At 44.3% G+C, this 23,809-nt stretch overlaps 1 protein-coding gene across 1 annotated transcript; it reads right to left on the bottom strand.

The window, feature by feature from the left end:
• Positions 1–1,119: 1,119 nt before the first annotated feature.
• On the bottom strand, positions 1,120–23,279 carry LOC143962538 (C-reactive protein-like). The gene is made up of 4 exons (XM_077471810.1): positions 23,181–23,279; positions 16,838–16,931; positions 6,662–6,723; positions 1,120–1,901 (listed from the first exon to the last, which is right to left on the bottom strand). The coding sequence occupies exons 3-4, from the start codon at positions 6,717–6,719 to the stop codon at positions 1,120–1,122; spliced, it is 840 nt and encodes a 279-aa protein (XP_077327936.1). The 5' UTR covers positions 6,720–6,723; positions 16,838–16,931; positions 23,181–23,279.
• Between the last annotated feature and the right edge of the window lie 530 nt (positions 23,280–23,809).

Here is a 23,809-nt window from a genome sequence, read left to right as displayed (position 1 = left end):
CAACAGCCGAACGGCTTTCAGCCGTTTCAGTACCAGTCCAACTAGGTTGCACTGGGTTCTCCTTGACCGCAGGTGTTGCTGTCACCGCTGGCAAGGTTAGAAACACAGTCTAGCTGGGTGTATTGAATGCCACTGATTCCCTCGGAACCAGCCCAGTGGGAGTGTTCTCCTGTTGTGCATTCTGTTGGGTGGTATTTAAGGTGCCTATGCTTTGGGGTTCCAGAGATTATTTTCTGTCTGTTCAGTTCTGGTGGTCCTCCTGACCCATCCCTATGGCCCTCCTGGCCTGGGGTGCAGAACCATGCATTCCGAGTCTCAGGGCTGGCTGGCTGGCCCAAGGCAACGCAACTGCAGGGACAGGCCTGAATGGATTTCAGGGCCTATTGATTCAAAGGTGGTCTGGTGCATCTCATCTGAAGGGAGAGGCCCAGCAACTGGAAAACCCCAGGGGAGGACTCTTCAGGAGAAGGCCGTGTGCAAGGATGGCTTCTCTGAAGGAGCCTGGAGGCTTCGTTGAAGGACGCAACCTGGATCAACACTCATACGGTATCACCGGATCGGCTGAGAGATACTGGTACCGTATGATAGCTCTTTAAATGTGTCCCACAGTAACGCTCAAGTGTACATCATAAGTCTGTGGCAGAGACGTTACCAAGCACCCTACTGGCTGCTAGGCCTAGTGAGAGGAGGTCTATCCGGGGGTTGTAAAATCCAGCTGTGAAACGGTTGCTATTCCCTGGATTTTCCTATAAGAGACTTCCGTTTTTTGCAATACAAGTACCTGAACTCATTCCTAACCTTCTACCCTTATCGAAAGACTCTGTTTCTGTTCTAAATAAATAACACAAAAAAAGATTCAGTGTCAGTTTCCACATTTCTTTGGGCCATCTACCACGGGAACCCCTAGTCGGAGAAGCAAACAAGGAGGTAACGGTAAGCCCAAATCAAACCAGCAGCTCCTTCGGGGGTCAGTGCTACAAGCGCAATGATATTGTTTTATGCTGTATGTATCAGCTGACCGGCTTGGCAATTGTTTGTTGTTCATATATGTATGACAACGTTTAATAAACTTTGATACTGTATTTTCTTGTGTCTTGTGACTGGCTAATCACATGCACCTCATTTAAAGTCCCAGGGCGACTTTTTGGGTTTAATGACTCCATCAGAACATGGATTCCTTGTTGTGTTATTTTTCACTGTTGATGTGCAAAACAAATAAATCATACTTTTCAGTGTAATTCTGTACTTAAAATGGGGGATGTTAATAATTAAAGTGTATATAGATACGATGACAGACTTACGTAAATTTGTAGGCTGGAGAAGAACACCCCCTTCCATTTCGTAGAGTAGAGACTTCCAATTAATGACATTTCCATGGTGGTCGCCAGATATGACCGTCTGGATGTCTTCTGCAGTCAGGACATAATCCCACACATGGACGTCACTTATTTCACCAACCAATGACTGAGAAGCATTAAAACCTGCACCAAAAAAATCTTGTTCCTGTCCCAGAATAATGCTGGCTTTAACTGCGATAGAAGACTTTCCCGAAATGTATCCTTTGGTGGAGATTTTCCCATTCACCCAAAGTTGGACTTCCCCAGTTTTCGAGTCCCAGGTCACACAGGTATGGCTCCAGTCTGGAGGCTTTGAATCCCTCTTGAAAACAATGCTTCCACGGTTTATGTATACCGTATAGGTGGTTGGAGCCTGGAACCTGATTAGAAAAGCATCTTTGTATGTTGGAGTAGATAAAGAGAAGAGAGAATACTGGCGTGAAAGTTCACTGTAGGAACGTAGACAGACGCTGACTTCCTTCAATGGTCTTGTAATTGTAGGTCTTAGAATGACATGAGTGGTGTTGGTTTCTTTGGGGAAGACGAACATTTTACCCTCCAAGTCTAGGGAAGGAAATGGAGAAAACTCATCAAAGCTTAGATGCTATAAACTCAGAATTTATTGATAGATGATAGAACCCAACAAAAAAATAATTAGATACACTCATACTGTATATATCAGAAGATCATTATATAAATTTTTATTTTGTGTATAGACATGTTGTTTTAAGATCCAGTATGGTGTAGGAAAAGAAAACAAATGTGTTTTGGCAGCTTACATTTTCCATCTTCTCATTTAATAATATTACTAATATTACTAATAAATAATAATGAATAATAATTTAATAATATTAAATAATCATTATTATTTTTAAAATAATAATAATAATAATAATATAAGTAATATTATTAACCACTTCCCGACCGGCGCACGCCGATGTACGTCGGCAGAAAGGCACCGGGCAGGCAACTGGGCGTACCTGTACGTCCCTTTAAATTTGCCGCCCTGCCATCGTGTCGGTCGGGACCCCTGTGAGTCTGGTCGCGGGTCCCGCGGACTCGATCGCCGGGGCGGCTAAAACTGGGAGATGCTGAGAGATGCCGTTGTAAACAGCATCTGCCCGTTCTGCCTTAAGCCAGCAAAATGGTCCGGTCTGAAAGTGGTTAAGATGATGATTATGATTATTTAGATTATTATTATCTCCAAAAATTAAGCTAAAATATTAATTATAGACCTAATTTGTAAAGTATAGGATTGCTAACACTATCAGGAATATAAACTGGCTCCACATTCATCAAAAGTGGTTTTAAACTCTAAGCCCTTGTACACACGGTCGGAGAATCCATCAGAATGTGTCCTATCGGACCGTGTCGTCGGATAATCCCACTGTGTGTGGTATGCATCGGACTGATTCAGTCGGAATATCCGTCGGACCCAATTTTCCAACATGTTGGAAATATTTCCCGACCAACTGGTTCGATCGGACATACTCAGATCATGTGTAGAGAATTTTGATCGGACCAAGTGCCACGCATGCTCAGATCAAATTCCTACATCAAAGCTATTGGCTACTAGCCTGAACGTAGTCCCATCGTAACGAAATTACGTCATCATATTCTGAATGATCGGATTTTTCGACAACTTAGTCCGACCGTGTGTATGCAACAGTTTCGGACAAGATCCGACGGATTTGGTTGTCGAAATCGTCGACCGTGTGTACAGGGGCTAAAGGTTTTTTTTTTTTAAGATATCAAAATACCAAGGAAGAGGTCCAGCATGAAGACCATGAGGCGAGACCAACAGTACCATTTCTCTTCTGTAATATCATGGACCTATCAATGCCTGTAGGAGGGTAAAACTCTATCCATGGGGACCAAGCCTATTCAAACTTTCAAGTCCCGTCGTTCAGTACCTCAGCCATTTTTTCTTGGGTCGTGTACCACATAATTTTCTGTCTCATCTGGGCGATTGTTGATGTGGTAGACCACCACACTTTTACCAATGTCTGTCTGGCTGCAGTAAACTAAAACGTCAAGAGGCAAGACTATCTAGTAGTACAGTCCAGTCATTTTAGGTTAATTAAAGCCTCATTTGGTGACTTGAGCATACCCTTGCCTAGCACGGTATATACTATTAGGGTAGACTCCCTTCCAGAAAGTCTTAATTTTTAGGCAGCCCCACCACATATGCATGAAGAGGGTCCCAGGCATTTGGCAGTCAAAGAAACATTTCCCAGACAGTGTGGGGGCAAATTTAGCCAATCTTTGGGGGGACCATATACCAACACATTTATCATTTATAGTTGGATTCTATGGCTGTGGTGTTAATAGGGCAACGTGCTGTGGTTTTCCAGATTTGGCGCCAGTTGTCTGGTTGCATTTGAACACATGTTAAGAGTCCTAGTAGGAATTTAATAATCCATGAATGACAAGCATGTAAAGACAAGAAAAGGAAATGTGTCAGTATTACGTAGCACAATCTTGCAGCAAAGATCATTGATACAAAGATACAATGGTAAAATGCCACCATCCTACAAAGAGCTCTGTAAGATTGCAGCACAATATTTCTACAGCTGGACCTCAGCTGCCACATTTCTGCGTTAACCGCAAGATACATTTAGCTTTGTGTCTTAACACGGAGCTCCACCCGAATTACCACTCCTATGCCTTTAGGATTGTATTGTGGTCTAATTGCAGGCTATCCCCCTTACCTTGCTGCTAGCAACTTCTGTCTTTTTTTCTTTTTCAATTTCCTGGTCCTGGAGTCTCCGGATAGGGGCGGTGCGGCTGCGGATATGGGCGGGGCTTCAGAGGCAGGTCTGCGCTTCCTGTTGGCCGCACTGTCTCCTGGGATCGTTTTTTCAATTTCCCAGGAGTCTGTGCGGCGCCCAGGCGCGAGTTCTCGCAGGACTTCCTAAGACGCCGCCCGTTGTGATGGCAACCTGAGTTGCTGTCAGCGCTCGATTTGATTCATCTGCGCATGCGTGAGATCAGCGATTGAACGGGCGCTGCATGCTGGGACATCAGCAGCACAGTGTCCCGGGAAGAGAATGCCTGTGGGCTTCACATGCCCACAAGCAAGATGGAAAACGTCAGGAGACGTTTTTATAAAGTATTTTCAATCCGGAAAAACGGCAGCAGGAGACTTAGAAAGAAGAAAAAGTAAGTTAAACTATTATAAAACGTACTCCTTAGCATTTCCGCCAAGAAAAAATAAATAAAACGGCGGTGGAGCCCCGCTTTAAAGGTTGCACCCTTTGTCCAGTGCTCTGGCCTTAAAAAGGTGGCACACAATGTTTCCACAGCTCCACCTCCACTGCTAAATTTTTATACCCACCCATCACTCCACTCACACTACATACTGCAAAAGAGAGTCCCGGAGCAAAAAACAAAAGGAATGGGCGCAGGGACGGCATGACAATGCTGGACTGCACAGTCGCCACCTTAAGAGATTGAAAGTTAGCCCTTTAAAGAGGGAGTCCGCCGGGAGTACGCCGGGAGTGCGCCGTTTTGTTTTTTTTTAAAAGCCAGCAGCTACAAATACTGCAGCTGCTGACTTTTAAAATAGTGACACTTACCTGTCCAGCGCGCCCGCGATGTCGGCACCCGAAGCCGATCTCTCGATCGTCTCTCGGGTGCTGCCGGCGCCATCTTGGGTATGGGAATCAGGAAGTGGAGCCTTTCGGCTTCAATTCCCGGTTCCCTACTGAGCATGCGCGAGTTGCGCTGCGCAATAAGGATGGTCCCCGCTGTCTCTGGGATCCGTGTGTTTCCCAGCAGGCAGCGGGGGACTTTTGGAAAGGGGCGTGGATTCTGCGGAAAGAGGCGTACGTTCTGCAGAATCTACGCCGGAAGTGGGTGCAGATACCTGTACTGTACAGGTACCTGCACCCCCCTCCCCCCTGAAAGGTGCCAATTGTGGCGCCGGAGGGGGGGAGGATTCCAATGAGCGGAAGGTCCACTTTAGGGTGGACCTCTGCTTTAAGAAAAGTGTGAGGAGCTGAGGGGCTGGACGGCGCTCAGGCAAAAAGTATAGTGAGAGAAGGGGGAAGTGACGTCAGTCACAGAGCGGAGGAGGAAGCGTTTCCCACCCACCCGCCCTGAGTGGAGAGGATAAAGGGGGTAAGGAATTGGTCCTCAAGTTAGGCAGTTTTTGGGGTTGCTGGAAGAGGAGATGAGAGAGGTACATGTATGGAACATGCGGTACCCATACATGGGATGGGGTGGTTTATGGTACTTCCAGGTTACGAGGGGTTAACCTGGAAGGGTTAAAAGGTCACTGTTAAGGTTTGGTACCGCCTCCGAGTCAGGGGTTATGGACTGGAGGCCTAAAGTTTAAAGTTCAAAAGAAGTTGTTAGCAGTGACCAGTGGTTTGTTGTTTCCCCCACCCATGACCCATTTGAAATAAGTTTGAAGTTAATTTTTAAATATGTTATTTATTTAAATTTATATTTTATTAATGAAAGGCCGGCTGGCCATTTACTCCAAAACCTAGTCCAGTCGTTTGTTAAGGGGTTTGGAGAGGAGGGGGGGGGGGTCATGGTAAAAGGGATCAGGTTACTGGGCGGGGTTGTAAAGGTTTGTTTTTTATTTTCTAAATAGGTTCCTTTAAGCTAGTGCATTGTTGGTTCACTTACTTTTTCCTTCGATTTCCCTTCCAAATGTTTTTTTTCTTTGTCTGAATTTCTCACTTCCTTTTTCTCCTCAGTAAACTTCACACCATCATCTGAGCGGTGTTTAGTCAGCCAGAACAGCTTACTGAGGAGGAACAGGAAGTGAGAAATTCAGACAAAGAAAACAAAGAAAAAAAACATTTAGAAGGGAAATCGAAGGAAAAGATAAGTGAACCAACAATGCACTAGCTTAAAGGAACCTATTTAGAAAATAAATAACAAACCTTTACAACCCCTTTAAGTCCTACAAATGTCATGGGTGTCAATGACAGCTCCACCCTTAAAGTAAAACTAAAGGCAAAACTTCTTTTTTTTTTTTTTTTTTTTGGACAGAGTGCAGAAGGATTAGACCCCCTGCCAGGTTTTATTGCGGTCTCAGAAAATTCAGTTAATGGCTCAGACCTTACCCAGCCCCAGCTCTCCAATGGAACCCAGAGATTTAAGAGGTGTAATTCAGTGAGCAGAACATCCTATAGGTGGGGTTGGGGTTGGGTGGGGGGATGGGGAGAAGTCAAGCTCTTCTCTGTGGAAAATCTATAAATAAAGGAGAAATGGAAAAGCAGAGGAGTTTTCGAAATAGCAGAGTAGATGGAATATTACATATGACTGATTTCCACTATCAGTAAGTGTACACAGGTTCTACCACCTACCTTCTTGTGCAAAAGATGCAGGGACCACCAACAGCAACACCAGCACACTCAGCTCCATCTCCCTGAGAAAATAGAAACAAGAATGAGAAATAATAACTCAACACACAGCCATTAATGTCTAAACCACTGGCAACAAAAGTGAGTACACCCCATATGTGAAAATGTCCAAATTGGGCCCAATTAGCCATTTTCCCTCCTCGGAATCATGTGAAGCGTTAGTGTTACAAGGTCTCAGGTGTGAATGGGGAGCAGGTGTGTTAAATTTGGTATTATTGCTCTCACTCTCTCATACTGGTCACTGGAAGTTCAACATGGCAACTCCCGGCAAAGAACTCTCTGAGGATCTGAAAAAAAAAAGAATGTATTGCTCTACATAAAGATGGCCTAGGCTATAAGAAGATTGCCAAGACCCTGGAACAGTTCTCAGACCATATGCAATCAAATTGGTCTGCATGCTTGTTGTTCCAGAAGGAAAATTCTTCTAAAGATGATGCACAAGAAAGCCGGCAAACAGTTTGCCAACAGTGGGCAGTTCCCAGAGCCCTTCAGCTCTGGGAACCACAGTGCCACCATCAGGTGATCCATTTTTTGAAAATAACTTGACAGTGAAGTGCAACTAAACCAACAACCTAACTATAATACACTATATATAATGGGCTGAAGCTCTCATAAACAGGGCATGAGTAGGACTGAGAACAAGGGAAGCAGAGATGGGGTAACAGGATATAGGATAAGGCAGGGATCAAGATAATCAGAAGGGAGGTATAAGGCTAACACTGAAGCACTGTAGAAAAGTCAAGGAAGAGATTATTTACCTTCACAGCAGCCAGCATCAGATGGAGCCTACTTACTGGGATCTGCTGGGGGACACCTGTTGTTGGCCACTGGAACTGTGCCCTTTAGCTCTGGTAACCACCGTGTCACCAGCAGGTGACCCAGGTCCTGATAGCCCCCCTTTTATTAAAGGGGGCTTCCAGATTCTAATAAGCCCTCTGCCCACAGACCCCCAAAACCACCGGCCAGTATTGTGGGAAAGAGGCCCTTGTCCTCAACAATATTGGCACAAGGTGCTTTTCCAGTGGGGTCCCCCTTGGCAAGGCACCCTCACCCCCCCCTTTCCTGGCCTGCCATTCTCTGATAAGGGACTGGTGTGGACCTCATGCTTTTTTTTTTTTTTTTTTTTTTGCATGAGGTTCTCCTATAAAATCCATACCAGCCTGGGAAAAAAAGGCCCACATTGTGCAACCACCATCAGTCATGTTGCCCAGCATTGTAGATCCATTTCAGTCATGATGCCTGACAACCACCAACATGCCTTATCAGGATAATAGAGATCTCTATATGATGACCCCTCCTTTTAGGAGTACAGATATCAGGATTAGGGTTGGGCCAAACACCTCCCCCCTGTTCGGTTCACACCAGAACACCTCGAACAGGCAAAAATTTCTAGTGAACATGCAAACCCTGTTAAAGTCTATGGGGCACGAACATGAAAAATCAAAAGTCCTAATGTTAAAGGCTTATATGCAAGTTATTGTCATAAAAAAGTATATGGGGACCCGGGTACTGCCCCAGGGGACATGTATGAGTTGAAAAAAAAGTTTTTAAAACTATAGTTTTTTTCAAGAGTGGTGATTTTAATAATGCTTAAAGTGAAACAATAAAAATAAAATATTTCTTTAAATATCATGCCTGGGAGTCCCCTTAGTCTGTCTGTAAAGTGGCGCATATGTGCTATGTATAGAACATGCTGCAGCAATAATGACATTTCTAATAGAAAAAAAAAATTAATTTACACTTGCTCTTGGCTGTAATGTATTGCTAGGTCTCGGCAATATAGATGAAAAAAGTGGCATGGGGTCCCCCCCAGTCCATACTAGGCCCTTTGGGTCTGGTACAGATTTTAAGGGGAACTCCATGCCAAAATTGAAATAAAAATTGGCCTGGGGTCCCCTCCAAAATCCATAACAGACCCTTATCCGAGCATGCATCCTGGCAGGTTAGAATAGGGAGGGTGAGCAAGTGCCCTCCCCGTCCTGAACCATACCAGTTTGCTCGCCCTCAACATGGGGGTTGAGTGCTTTGGGGCAGGGCGGCTTTGCACCCCCACTCCAAAGCACCTTGTCCCTATGTTAATGGGGACAGGGGCCTCTTCCCGACCACCCTGGCCGGTGGTTGTCGGGGTCTGCGGGCACAGAGCTTATCAGAATCTGGAAGCCCCCTTATGTGATTGGGTATCGGGTACATTGTACACCCACCCATTCACCAAAAAAGTGTCAAAAAGTAAAAACCACAGAAGACAGTACCTTTATAAAAAAAGAAAAATGTGCCCCACAATGTAAATCCATCATCAATCATGCTGCCTTTTGGACCCGAAAAATTGAGAAAACAAAAAAACTCCATGGGATGCCTCCCGGCGACTGCTGTCTTTTTGCTTAGCTGTTAGATAAGCAAGGGGCGAGGCCACCCGCTGATATAACTGGATAACCTCGCCCCCTCATCATGAGATGTCACATGATGTCTCATGATGTCAGAAGGGGCAGGGTCACTCGGTTACGTTACCGGGTGGCCCTCCCCTTGCCTATATAACAGCTGTCAAAGCCAAAAGACAGCAGTCGCTGGGAGGCCTCCCATAGAGGCAGAGCTTTTCATTTTGTTTCTATTTTTTGGGTCCGTCGGGTGGCGTGATTGAAGATGGATGGACATCACGGGGCATTTTTATTTTTTTTTTTGATATAGGAATTGTCAAAAACTGTCTTTTGTGGTTTTTACTTTTTGACAAAAAAAGTTGTCAAAAGTTGTCATTTTTTGGTGAATGGGTAGGGGTACGATGTACCCAATACCCATTCACATAGGGGGGCGGGATCTGGGGGCTCCGATAAGCCCCCTTCCAACAGACCCCAACAACCACTGGCCAGGGTTGTCGGAAAGAGGCCTTTGTCCCAATCAACATGAGGATGGGGATAGATGATCCGTGCAACCCCCCTACCACAGATATCACCTCTTCTCAGGGGGTTTTAACCCCTGACATTCTGGATGCAAAATTGGACAGTTTCAGCTGCTTCTCCAGCAAATCACTCAGAGCATCGTGGCAGAGGTGAACAAAATTTCTACAGAACTTCAGGGGGAAATTAATCAAATTAGGGAACGTACTGATGCCCTGGAGCATAAATTTGATGAAATGTTCAACTATGTGCAGGCCATAGAGGAGGAAAACTATAATCTCAAACTCTCTGCCACCCAGTTACAATTGCAACAAGAGGACTTGGAAAACAGAGAGAGACGTCAAAACCTCAGGTTCCATGGTATCCCCGAAACAGTGGGTGACTCCTCTTTACGCAGTGAGGCTGCAATTGATGTTTTCTTTTTCAAGCATTTTTCAGAATTTTTCAGTTTGTTTGCGCCCCCCCCAAAAAAAATTTGGAGCACCAGCCACAACTGCCGGAGGAGGAGCTAGTACCAGGGTCAGCATCCTAAATGCTAACTAGCATCGGTCAAAAGGAAAACCTTAATTTTTTTAATGCTGCACTTATTTTGTTTTATTCTGCTGTCAGAGGGGGATCTCGCTGACAGCAGATGAGTCAAGGTTGTTAAGGATTTGGCGGCTGCCCGCTCCTTAACAACCAGCTAATCCAAATGAAACAAAAACAAATGCCAAAGGTGCGAAACGAATTCCGAAAAAAGAATCGATTAGATTAATGACAGCATCTGAAATGAAATTCTTCATTTAAAAAAATGCATCGGAAACAAAAACAGAAATTTCCAGAGTGCACATCCCTACAAAACTTTCATATTCATATTTCATAACGGGAGCAATGATGAGACTGGAATCACAGAGGACTATGGGGGTCTATTTCCAGTATTTTTTTTATTTAACCACTTCAGCCCAAAAAGGATTTACCCCTTTCATGAACAAGTCGTTTTTGGCTATACGGCACTGCGTTAATTTAACTGACAATTGAGCGGTCATGCGACGCTGAACTGAAATTAGATTTATGTCCTTTTTTCCCCACGAAGAGCTTTATTTTGGTGGTATTTGATGCAGTTTTTATATTTTGCGCTATAAACACACAAAAAAAAAACGACAGTTTTGAAAAAAAATTAAAATATTTTTTACCTTCTGCTATAAAACATATCCAAAAAAAAATGTAAAAAAACAAATTTATTCATCTGCTTAAAAAAAAATATTGTAATAAGCGTATATTGATTGGTTTGCACAAAGTTGTAGTGTCTACAAAATAGGGGATAGAGTTATGGACTTAATTATTTTTTTATTGTTTTTACTAGTAATGGCGGCAATCAGCGGTTTTTAGCGGAACTGCGACATTGCGACGTACAAATCTGACCCCCAAGTGACACTTTTTGGCGACCAATGACACTGGCAGGGAAGGGGTTAACATCGGTATCAGAATCAAGAATTATTAGGATTGCTGATTTTTCTCGTCTTTATCCTTATCCAGAACAATCACACATATTCATCTTAAAGCGGGAGTCCGCCGGGACTCCGTGTTTTTTTTTTTTTAAAAGCCAGCAGCTACAAATACTGCAGCTGCTGACTTTTAAAATAGTGACACTTACCTGTCCAGCGCGCCCGCGATGTCGGCACCCGAAGCCGATCTCTAGATCGGTACTCGGGTGCTGCCGCCGCCATCTTGGGTATGGGAATCAGGAAATGGAGCCTTTCGGCTTCATTTCCCGGTTCCCTACTGCGCATGCGCGAGTAGCGCTGCGCAATAAGGACGGTCCCCGCTGCCTCTGGGATCTGTGTGTTTCCCAGCAGGCAGCGGGGCACTTGCGGAAGGGGGCGGGCACTTGCGGAAAGGGGCGTAATCTACGCCCCTTTCCGCAGAGAGCTATCCCGGAAGTGGGTGCAGTTACCTGGATTATCCAGGTGACTGCACCCCCCTCCCCCCTGAAAGGTGCCAATTGTGGCGCCGGAGGGGGGAGGATTCCGATGAGCGGAAGGTCCATTTTAGGGTGGACCTCCGCTTTAAGTAGAAAAGATGTAGCTGGATAGCCGCACTCCGAATTATTCAACTTTGTTTCAAAAATATAATTAAAATCATAGCATCTAGGTTGGTAAACAGACTAACTGCACAGCCGCTGACATGTTTCACACCGAACACGTTGCTTAGTCATAGTCATAGCTATGACTAAGCACTGTGTTCGGTGTGAAACATGTCAGCGGCTGTGCAGTTAGTCTGTTTACCAGCCTAGATGCTATGATTTTAATTATATTTTTGAAATAAAGTTGAATAATTCGGAGTGCGGCTATCCAGCTACATCTTTTCTACTTCAGTTTCTGTTGCAAACAGAGCCAGCACCCTGTGGGATTGTGGAGACAGCTGTTTTGGGAGAAGTCATTACCTTAGAGCGGTAATTCTTTGTATACATATTCATCTTAGTTCCCCAGCTTTGTGTGTTACCCCGCGATCTCTGTGTAATAAAATCCGCAGAGGTGATCAAATACCACCAAAAGAAAGCTCTATTTGTGGGGAAAAAAAGGACGTAAATTTTACTTGGGTACAGTGTCTCACGACCGCGCAATTTTCAGTTAAATCGCCGCCATGCTTTATCGCAAAAAAATGGCCTGGTCAGAAAGTGGGTAAATCCTTCCGGAGCTGAAGTGGTTAAAAAATTTAAAATGTGTGTTTTTTTGCCCAAAAAAAAATTGCCTTTGAAAAACTGCTGCACAAATACAGTGCGACATAAAAAATTGCAGAACCCACCTTTTTAGTCTCTAGGGCCTCTGCTTTAAATATATACTGTAGTTGATAGTTATAGTTATCATGAACTGTCCACCCTCTTTTGTCATTCAGTTCAACAAAGTAATAACAACGTTGTTGGACTTTTCTCTCACATATGTCTGTAATGTCACCTCTCTGGTATCGCTAGATCTAGAATGAGGCTTCCAAGGGCATAACGTCATCTCAAAAGGACCATTTCAAGCCCGCCACAAGAAATTCATACCTGCATTCCACCAATTGTCATCTTCCTAGGTGGATCGGAAACATTCCGAAGATCTAGTTTTGCAGGCTTAGAAATAACTGAACCTTGCAGGAAGACTCTATCATATTAAGTCAGGAATTAAGTGTCTCGAAAAAGGTGGGTGAAAAGTCATATCTAACATACCTGGTTCCAGCAGTGAAAGAGAAGCATGTCAGTAAAGACAGGACAAGGATTTAACCCGATTTCATGACAAATTCCGTAATATGGATAAAATGCTATCCAAACGTTGGTCAATGTTGTGTCAGGATCCAAATTTGGGACCTATCCTCCCTTCAAATCCCACATTTGCTTACCGTGGGCACCCAAAATTAAAAGTAGCACCCAGTAAAATTACTAAGGGTACTAAACCTTGTATCAGTCGGTGGGGGACATGTTTGGGAACTCAATAGATGTTCTTCAGTGTGGAGAGAAAAAATGTCATCACTCATGGGTAGAAGGTCTTTCTTGGTTATGGTAAATCATTTTCCATGTCATCTTTCTATAGCTGTTCTTCTGAATGTGTAGTGTATTGCTTGACTTGTTCCTTGACTTGTCTTTTATATGTGGGACTTACCATCAGAACCCTATGGGCCAGGTTGGGTGAGCGCCAGAGGTTCATTGAACAGAGTAAAACTGGCATAGCCATCGAGGGACAAGAGTTTGGGTCATTGAATCCATACCAAATACACTTATGCCAGAAGTAAATGTAAATGTAGCGCTGGCTCCTGACGAGCAGGCGCTATTGTTTTTGTAAAGATAAGTTGCCTGAAGCCACAGTTGGGCTTCGGGATTATTTCTCTAAATTTCTGGTTTCAGTGCCAGTCCAGCTGGGTTGCACTGGGTTCTCCTTGACCGCAGGTGTCGCTGTCAACGCCGTAGAAACGCAGTCTAGCTGGATGCATTGAATGCCACTTATTTCTCTGAACCAGCCCAGTGGGAGTGTTTTCCTGCTGTACATTCTGGGGGGTGGTATTTAAGGTACCGACGCCATGTTGGCGGGGAATTTACTTTCTGTCTGTTTGGTTCTGGTGGTCCTTCTGACCCAGTCCCATGGCCCACCTGGCCTGGGGTGCGGAACTATGCATCCTGTGTCTCGGGGCTGGCTGACCCAAGGCGACACAACTGAAGGGATAGGCCCGAGTGAATTTCTGGGCCTACTGCTCCAGGGATGGTCTGGTGCCGTCTCATCAGAAGGGAGAGGCCCAGCAACTGACTCTTTAGGGAGAAGACCGTGCGCAAGGCTGGTTTCTCTGAAGGAACCTGGAGGCTTAGTTGAAGGACGCAACCTGGATCAACACTCATACGGTATCGCCGGATCGGCTGAGAGAAACTGGTACCGTATATATCAGTTCTTTAAATTTATCCACATCCCTCAGTAACGCTCACAAGTCTGTGGCAGAGACTTTACCGAGCATCCCACCGGCTGCTAGGCCTAGTGAGAGAGGTCTATCCGGGGGTTGTTGAACCCAGTTATGGAGCAGTTTTATTCTCTGGATTCTCTTAATACTTTCACCTTGCAATTTAAGTGCCTGAACTCACTCCTAACCCTCTACCCTCCATTAAGAGACATTGTTTTTTTCTAAATAAATAACCCAAAAGAGGATTCAGTGTCAGTTTCAACATTCTTTGGGCCATTTACCACGGGATCCCCAAGACGGAGAAGCAAGCAGGTGAGGTAACGGTAAGCCCAAATCAAACCAGCAGCTCCTTTGGCGTTTAGTGCTACATAAATATAATCACTTTTTTTTATTTTTATTTTTTATTGTGGGGCTTATTTTTCACAAAAGAAATTAAAAGAACATTGCACTACTAATTTCACATGTAAGAACATAATGGATATTTACCCTGAATACATTATCTCCAGGGGGATTAAATGAAAAAACTGAGGTCAGCACGTTCAATTTAATTAAATGTTGCTTTAATCCTCTTTGTGGTTTTTATTTATTTTTCTTTTTTTATACATTTTTTCTTTTTTTTTCTTCCATACATAATTGTTGGCTTTTGCTGCAATCAATTTTATCAGCTGTTTAATCACTTGCCGACCACAATTCATATACTGTATATATACAGTGCAAGTGGTTTACCATAATTATGGCTGAAGATATCAGCCATAACCTTTGGTATTGTTTTTTGAAGCTGTTGGCTGGCTTTCTCTTGAAAGCATTCCAAGCGGCTCATGAGCTTTCAGAAGTGTCAGGAAGGGGACACCCCCCCCGCCTCCCACCGCACATTGTTGTTTCTGGGGGCTTAACGTTTCCACGACTCGCCCAAGAAACGATCCAACGGTGCGGCCCGATGGTCACAGAGGCGATAAAAGACAAGATTGTCTTAGATCACCTCCTATGGGCTTGGAGGACCGGAACAACGTCACAAGGTCAATTTTGGTTCAGGGTGGAAGTAAACTTTTTTTTTTTTTTAATGCAAAAGATAATTTTTTTGGTTTTTGGACCTTTTGCTTTTAAAGGTAAAGGAGATATTTGGGGTCTTTTTGACTCCAGATTTCTCTGTCAAGAGGACCTGTCATCCCTTTTTTGTTGTTGCTTTAAATGTCACAGTTGCTGTAGTACATCCTACAGCAACAATGAAACAAAATTGAGATTCCCATAAATATTTGATACTAGACCCTTAATCTGAACATGTAGCCTATCTGGCCAGAAAAGGGGGGGGGAATAATCATGTACCCCCCTCCTCCTGACCTCCTCCTTCTCCATACCAGGCCACATGTTCTCAACATGGGGCAGGTGCCTTGCCAATGGGAACCCTACCTGAAAAAGCACCATGTATTCATGTTGATGATTACAAGGAACTTTTCCTCACAATCCTGACCAGCAGTTGTGGCGGTCTGCAGGCAGGGGGCTTATAGGAATCTGGAAACCCCCATTAATAATAAAGGGGTCCCCAAATACCCCCCTACATAAATTATTATGGGGGACATAGTATCCTTACTCATTTACAAAAAATTTTGTACCCTAGAAATAAAGACACCCAAACTCCTTTATTAAAAAACAAAACGAAGGGGTTAACATCAGGGGCAACCAAAGGGTTAAACATGTTTCCTACTAGCGTGTTCTAACTGTGTGGGGAATTGGCTGACAGGAAGAAGATAGAGATCGCTGTACCCGATTACAAGGAACAGACAATCTCAGTGTCCTCCCCTGTCACAATGGGGATCTGCTTTGTTTACATAGGCAGATCCCCGTTCTGCCTCTCTGTGGACTGATCGTGGGTGGGGGATCTCATTGGCTCCCCCACCATGCAGTGAGCGCCCACAGTAGCTTGTGCACAAAACAATGTACAGGCACTTTGTTTTTCGTGCAATAGAGCCGCTCTGACGCCGTATACGTGCGGTGGGCGGTCTCTAAGTGGTTAAATCCAATCAAAACAATGTGTGAGTCCTTGGAAAACGCTGTGGGAAAACCTTTATGGATGGACCCTTATGAGTTTTCTAGAGAGAGAAGGTGCTTGCCTTCAGACTGTCTCTCTTTAATTGAACCTCTATTACTGTCTGAACATAGAAGGCAGGGATGGGGAGGGAGTGGTTGGGGTCTATTATCTGATTGGTGGTTTCTTATGTTTTCCTTATCATACTGCAACCAGCATCGGAATCTTGCTTGGTTTCCTCCCACAACTCTATATACACAAATGGTAAGGACAGGGACTGGTGAGACTGGATCTATCTATTCTCTACAATAAAGGCTATATTTAAATTTTCCATAAACTGGTCCATGCAGACAAGGGGCCCCCGGGGGTTTAAAAAGCCCTGCGTCATTTGTAAATATATTGTGTAATGCAAATGTCATACCTGCAGGTCTTTTCCACCGCCAAAGAAGCCTGGATGAAATACTCCCAATGTTTCCTTCCCTACGTCCCGTCTTATTTCCAGGACAAAGCAGACATTGAGCACCCCTCCCCCCCCCCCCCAGCATCACATGGATGAGCTTGCCTGATATAAAATCCGTCTTTACACGGTTTCCTCTCCTCTCCTATCCCAGCAGTGGCTGAGCTCAGTGGTGACCTTCCTTCTAAGCGTTTTGGATTCCTGACTGCCCTGGCCTGACTTCTGGCTTTAATGTTGCTGGGCACTGACCAGAATCAAGAATTATTAGAATTGCTGATTATTCTCACCTTCATCCGTACTCCAAGGACAACCAAACTTATTCAGCTTAGTTCCCCAGCTTTGTGTTTTACCTGCGATCTCTGTGTACGGTGTGGTTGGTCTGGTTGAAGCCTTCTCCCTTTGTCCAGTCTCCCTTTGTCCAGTCTCAGCCCTCAGAAGGTCCTCCTGGTAATGGTGAGATGAGAGGATGGAAGGGTGTTATAAAGTTCCTTCCTCATTAATAACCCCCCCCCCCCCCCCTCCTTTGACCTCCATCAGCGTGATCACCATTTCTCGAAAACAAAAATTATACAACAAGGGCCTCATTGTTCACCATAAAAAGAGAAATTAAAACTTACACAATGTGTACTGTAATTGTAGTAACAAATAGACTACTTTTATCTCTGGTCTCTCAATTACACAGCTCACCACAAGTATTGGGACGCCTGCCTTTACACGCACATGAACTTTAATGGTATCTCAGTCTTAGTCCGTAGGGTTCGATATTGAGTTGGCCCAGTCACACAGATCTTGGTATTTTGAATGCTTTTAAGGGCAGAGGAGACTAGGTCCGACGGTCTTTCCGACGGACTTTTGGCAGAGTTCCGACGGACTTTCTGAATGAACGGACTTGGCCACACACAATCACACCAAAGTCCGATGGAATTCGAACGTGATGACGTACGACCAGACTAGGATAAGGAAGTTCATAGCCAGTAGGCAATAGCTGCCCTAGCATCGTTTTTTGTCCGTCGGACTAGCATACACACGAATGGATTTCTCGGTCCGGCGGAGTTCCGGTGGAAAAATTTAAAACATGTTCTATTTCTAAAGTCCCCCGGATTTTTGGCAAGCAAAGGTCCGATGGAGCCCACACACACGATCGAATTGTCCGACGGACTCGTTCCGTCGGACCTTTGCTGTCAAAAAGTCCGGTCATGTGTACGAGGCATTAGACCCCAGATCTCTCCATAAAGAGTACCAGTCACTGCCTAGTACCATCACAAGGGTTTTTACATTCCTTGTAACAGCAATACAAGTGATGAAAAAAATATTTAAAGCAACAGTATGAAAAAAAAGTATAATAAAAGAAAAAAAAAATGTATAATAAAAAAAATGAAAGGGGTAGTAAACCCTCAAGGTTTTTCAGCTCAATGCATTCTATGCATTAAGCTGAAAAAACCTCCTGTAATGCTGCAGCCCCCCTGAGCCCCCATTTTACTTACCTGTACCCCCTCTATCTCGCCCGGGGGAACAAGCACACCAGCAAAAACCGGTGTCTTGGTTCCTGATTGGATGGATTGATAGCAGCGCAGCCATTGGCTCCTGTTGCTGTCAATCAAATCCAATGACACTGGCGCCAGGGGGGTGGGGGCGAGTCCAGCATTCGTGTCTATGGACGCAAATGCTGGACTCGGGAATGCACCCGCAAGGTATCCCCCTTGGGAAAGCGCTTCTCCGAGGGGATTATCTGATGAGGGGAGGAGCCGCAAGAGCCGCCGTGGGACCCCAGAAGAGGAGGGTCGGGGGCCACTCTGTGCAAAACAAGCTGCACAGTGGAGGTAAGTATGACATTATTTAAAAAAAAAAAAAAAAACGAACCTTTAGTCTCACTTTAAGTGCTCCAGTTCCCCCTTGCGCATGCACAAAGGCAAATAGGCACATCGGTCCCGCATTGCAACTAAACAGAGATCGTCCCACACATGTGAGGTATCACCTCGAACGCAAGATCATGGGCAGTAATTATAGCACTAGACCACCTCTGCATTACATAAAGTGGTAACCTGTGAAGGCTTTTAAAATGTTGCCTATGGATATTTAATAAAATTACGTTGCTTGTCACAGTTGCACGAGCGTGCGCAATTTTAAAGCATGACATGTTTGGTATCTATTTACTCGTGTAACATCATCTTTTTTATATTTTGCAAAAAAAAAACATGTTATGTATTTAGTTTTTTTTGCATTAAATGCTTGCAGGTTGGCAGCTGCACGAATCACTGTAGCTGTACATCGGCCGCTTTAAGAGCTCTGGGGGGGGGGGGGGGGGGTTGCGAGCGAAGCTGGAGCCGATGCGTGTGGCTGGTGGCCACAACGTCTGCTGGCCACCAGAATGGGGATCTGTCATAGTAAACAAAGAGATACCTGTTCTGTCAGGAAGTAGAGAGAGATCTGCTGTTCCCAGTGATCAGGAACAGCGATCTCTCTGTACTCCCAGTCAGTTCCCTCCTCCCATAGTTAAAAACACCTCCCTAGGACACACTTAACTCCTTGATCACCACTAACTTGTTAACCCCTTCCCTGCCAGTGTCATTTATACAGTAATCGGTGGCTATTTTTAACTCTGATCGCTGTATAAATGTCACCACCAAAAGAAAGCTCTATTTGTGGGAAAAAAATTATAAAAATTTCATTTGGGTACAGTGTAGCATGACCGCGCAATTGCCATTCAAAGTGCGACAGCGCTGAAAGCTCAAAATTGGTCTGGGCAGGAAGGTGTTTAAGTGCCTGGTATTGAGGTGGTTAACCACTTTCAGACCGGGACTATTTTGCTGGCTTAAGACCAGGCCACTTTTTGCGATTCGGCACTGCGTCGCTTTAACTTACAATTGCGCGGTCGTGCGACGTGGCTCCCATACAAAATTGATGTCCTTTTTTCCCCACAAATAGAGCTTTCTTTTGGTGGTATTTGATCACCACTGCGGTTTTTATTTTTTGCGCTATAAACAAAAATAGAGCGACAATTTTGAAAAAAACGAATTATTTTTTACTTTTTGTTATAATAAATATCCCCCAAAAATATATAAAAAAACCTTTTTTTTCCCTCAGTTTAGGCTGATACGTATTCTTCTACATATTTTTGGTAAAAAAATCGCAATAAGCAATTATTGATTGGTTTGCGCAAAAGTTATAGCGTTTACAAAATAGGGGATAGTTTTATGGCATTTTTATTAATATTTTTTTTTTACTAGTAATGGCGGCAATCAACGATTTTTTTTATTGTGACTGCGACATTATGGCGGACACATCAGACATTTTTGACACATTTTTGGGACCATTGTCATTTATACAGCAATCAGTGCTATACAAATGCAGTGATTCCTGTGTAAATGACACTGGCAGTGAAGGGGTTAACCAGGGGGTGGCAGTGTAGGGGTTAAGTGTGTCCTAGGGGCGTGTTACTAACTATGGGGGACTGGGCTTTGTTAGTGAACACTGATCTCTGCTCCAATCACATGGAGCAGAGATCAGCGTCACTTGTTGCTAGGCAGAACGGGGAGATGCTGTTTACAACGGCATCTCCCCATTCAGCCGCCCCGTGAGACGATCGTGGGTATCTCCACTGCGATCGAGTCAGCGATCGAGTCAGCGGGACCCGGGACGGGTCCCGACTGGCATGCGAGTGCGCTGCTAGCGGCGCGCACGGGATGGCAGGGGGGCATATAAAAATGGACGTACTTGTACGCCAATATGTCTGCCCGTGCCATTCTGCCGACGTACATCTGGTTAAATAACTGCTGCACAAATTGCAGAACCCACCTTTTTTGTATCTAGGGCCTCTGCTATATACTGTAGATGATATAGTTATGATGGACTGTCCACCCTCTTTTGTAATTCAGTTCAACAAAGTAATAACAATGTTGTTGGACTTTTCTCTCACATATGTCAGTAATGTCACCTCTCTTGTATCGCTAGATCTAGCATGAAGCTTCAAAGGGCATACCGTCATCTCAAAAGGACCATTTCAAGCCCGCCACAAGAAATTCATACCTGCATTCCACCGATTGTCATCTTCTTAGGTTGATCGGAAACATTCCGAAGATCTTGTTTTTCAGGCTTAGAAATAACTCAACCTTGCAGGAAGACTCTATCATACAAAGCCAGGAATTAAAGACTAAAGTGTCTCGAAAAAGGTTACTCCCCTGAAGTGGGTGAAAAGTCATATCTAACATACCTGGTTCCAGCAGTGAAAGAGAAGGATGTCAGTAAAGACAGGACAAGGATTTAACCCAATTTCATCACAAATTCCATAATATGGATAAAATGCTATCCAAACGTTGGTCCATGTTCTGTCAGGATCCATATTTGGGACCTATCCGCCCTTCAAAACCCACATTTGCTTACCGTAGGCACCCAACATTAAAAGTAGCACCTAGCAAAATTACTAAGGGTACTAAACCTTGTATCAGTCGGTGGGGGACATGTTTGGGAACTCAATAGATGTTCTTCAGCGTAGAAAGAAAAAATGTCATCACTCATGGGTAGAAGGTCTTTCTTGGTTATGGTACATCATTTTCCATGTCCTCTTTCTATAGCTGTTCTTCTGAATGTGTAGTGTGTTGCTTGACTTGTTCCTTGACTTGTCTTTTATATGTGGGACTTACCATCAGAACCCCATGGGCCAGGTTGGGTGAGCGCCAGAGGTTCTTTGAACAGAGTAAAACTGACATAGGCATCGAGGGACAAGAGTTTGGGTCATTGAATCCATACCAAATACATTTATACCAGAAGAACCTTTCAAAATATTGTGTAAATATAATGCACTTTTTTTTATTTTTTATTGCAGGGCTTATTTTTCACAAAAGAAATTAAAAGAACATTGCACCACTAATTTCACATATAGGAACAAAATGGATATTTACCCTGAATACATTATCTCCAGGGGGGTTAAATGAGAAATCTGAGGTCGACGCGGTCAATTTAATTTAATTTTGCTTTAGACCTCTTTGTGTTTTTTATTTATTTTAATTTTTTTTCATGCATTTTTTTTTCTTTTTTTTTCTTCCATACATAATTGTTGGCTTTTGCTGCAATCAATTTTATCAGCTGTTTAATCACTTGCCGACCACAATTCATATACTGTATATATACAGTGCAAGTGGTTTACCATAATTATGGCTGAAGATATCAGCCATAACCTTGGTGTTGTTTTTTGAAGCTGGCAGCTGGCTTTCTCTTGAAAGCATTCCAAGCGGCTCATGAGCATTCAGAAGTGTCAGGAAGGGGACATAACCCTCCCCCCGCCTCCCGCCGCACATTGTTGTTTCTGGGGGCTTAACGTTTCCCCCGACTCGCCCAAGAAACGATCCAACGGTGCGGCCCGATGGTCGCAGAGGTGATAAAAGACTAGATTGTCTTTGATCACCTTATATGGCCTTGGTGGACCGGAAAAACGTCACAAGGTCAATTTTGGTTCAGGGTGGAAGTAAACTTTTTTATTTTTTAATGCAAAAGAAATTTTTTTTGTTTTTTTGACCTTTTGCTTTTACAGGTAAAGGAGATATTTGGGGTCTTTTTGACTCCAGATCTCTCTGTCAAGAGGACCTGTCATCCCTTTTTTGTTGTTGTTGTAAATATCACAGTTGCTGTAGTACATCCTACAGCAACAATGAAACAAAATTGAGATTCCCATAAATATTTGATACTAGACCCTTAATCTGAACATGTAGCCAGAAAAGGGGGGGAAAGAATCATGTTCCCCCCTCCTCCTGACCTCCTCCTTCTCCATACCAGGCCACATGTTGTCAACATGGGGCGGGTGCCTTGCCAATGGGAACCCTACCTGAAAAAGCACCATGTATTCATGTTGATGATTACAAGGAACTTTTCCTCACAACCCTGACCAGCAGTTGTGGGGGTCTGCAGGCAGGGGGCTTATAGGAATCTGGAAACCCCCTTTAATAATAAAGGGGTCCCCAAATACCCCCCCTACATAAATGATTATGGGGGACATAGTATCCCTACTCATTTACAAAAAAATTTTGTACCCTAGAAATAAAGACACCCAAACTCCTTTATTAAAAAACAAAACTAAGGGGTTAACATCAGGGGCAACCAAAGGGTTAAACGTGTTTCCTACTAGCGTGTTCTAACTGTGTGGGGAATGGGCTGACAGGAAGAACATAGAGATCGCTGTACCCGATTACTAGGAACAGACAATCTCAGTGTCCTCCCCTGTTAGAATGGGGATCTGCTTTGTTTACATAGGCAGATCCCCGTTCTGCCTCTCTGTGGAGTGATCGCGGGTGGGGGAGCTCATCGGCAAATGTCATACCTGCAGGTCTTTTCCACCGCCAAAGAAGCCTGGATGAAATACTTCCAATGTTTCCTTCCCTACGTCCCGTCTTATTTCCAGGACAAAGCAGACATTGAGCACCCCCCCCCCCCCCCAGCATCACATGGATGAGCTTGCCTGATATAAAATCCGTCTTTACACGGTTTCCTCTCCTTTCCTATCCCAGCAGTGGCTGAGCTCAGTGGTGACCTTCCTTCTAAGCATTTTGGATCCCTGACTGCCCTGGCCTGATTGCTGGCTTTAATGTTGTTGGGCACTGACCAGAATCAAGAATTATTAGGATTGCTGATTATTCTCACCTTCATCCATACTCCAAGGACAACCAAACTTATTCAGCTTAGTTCCCCAGCTTTGTGTGTTACCTGCGATCTCTGTGTACGGTGTGGTTGGTCTGGTTGAAGCCTTCTCCCTTTGTCCAGTCTCCCTTTGTCCAGTCTCAGCCCTCAGAAGGTCCTCCTGGTAATGGTGAGATGAGAGGAAGGGTTGGTTGTAATAAAGTTCCTTCTTCATTAATAACCCCCCCCCTCCTCCTTTGACCTCCATCAGCGTGATCACCATTTCTCGAAAACAAAAATTATACAACAAGGGCCTCATTGTTCACCATAAAAAGAGAAATTAAAACTTACACAATGTGTAATGTAATCGTAGTAACAAATAGACTACTTTTATCTCTGGCCTCACAGCTCACCACAAGTATTGGGATGCCTGCCTTTACACGCACATGAACTTTAATGGTACCTAAGTCTTAGTCCGTAGGGTTCGATATTGAGTTGGCCCAGTCACACAGATCTTGGTATTTTGAATGCTTTTAAGGGCAGAGGAGAGATTTGTGGTCTCTACACACGACCGGACTTTTCGAGGGACTAGGTCCGACGGTCTTTCCGACTGACTTTCGGTAGAGTTCCGACTGACTTTCCGAATGAACGGACTTGGCCACACACAATCACACCAAAGTCCAACGCAATTCGAACGTGATGACGTACGACCGGAC

The sequence above is a fragment of the Lithobates pipiens genome, unplaced genomic scaffold (genome assembly GCF_037356315.1).
Source record: "Lithobates pipiens isolate NorthernLeopardFrog02 unplaced genomic scaffold, aLitPip1_a1.2 Scaffold_8, whole genome shotgun sequence".
Lineage (NCBI taxonomy): Eukaryota > Metazoa > Chordata > Amphibia > Anura > Ranidae > Lithobates > Lithobates pipiens.
This window is presented reverse-complemented; position numbering and strand designations above follow the sequence as displayed.

What these genes read in the sequence shown, in the direction of transcription:
- LOC143962538 (XM_077471810.1), bottom strand. Translation starts at nt 6,719, where the DNA reads ATGGAGCTGAGTGTGCTGGTGTTGCTGTTGGTGGTCCCTGCATCTTTT. An exon ending in TGCATCTTTTGCACAAGAAG is followed by an intron (nt 1,902 to 6,661) that starts GTAGGTGGTAGA and finishes TTCCTTCCCTAG; the next exon opens with ACTTGGAGGGTAAAATGTTC.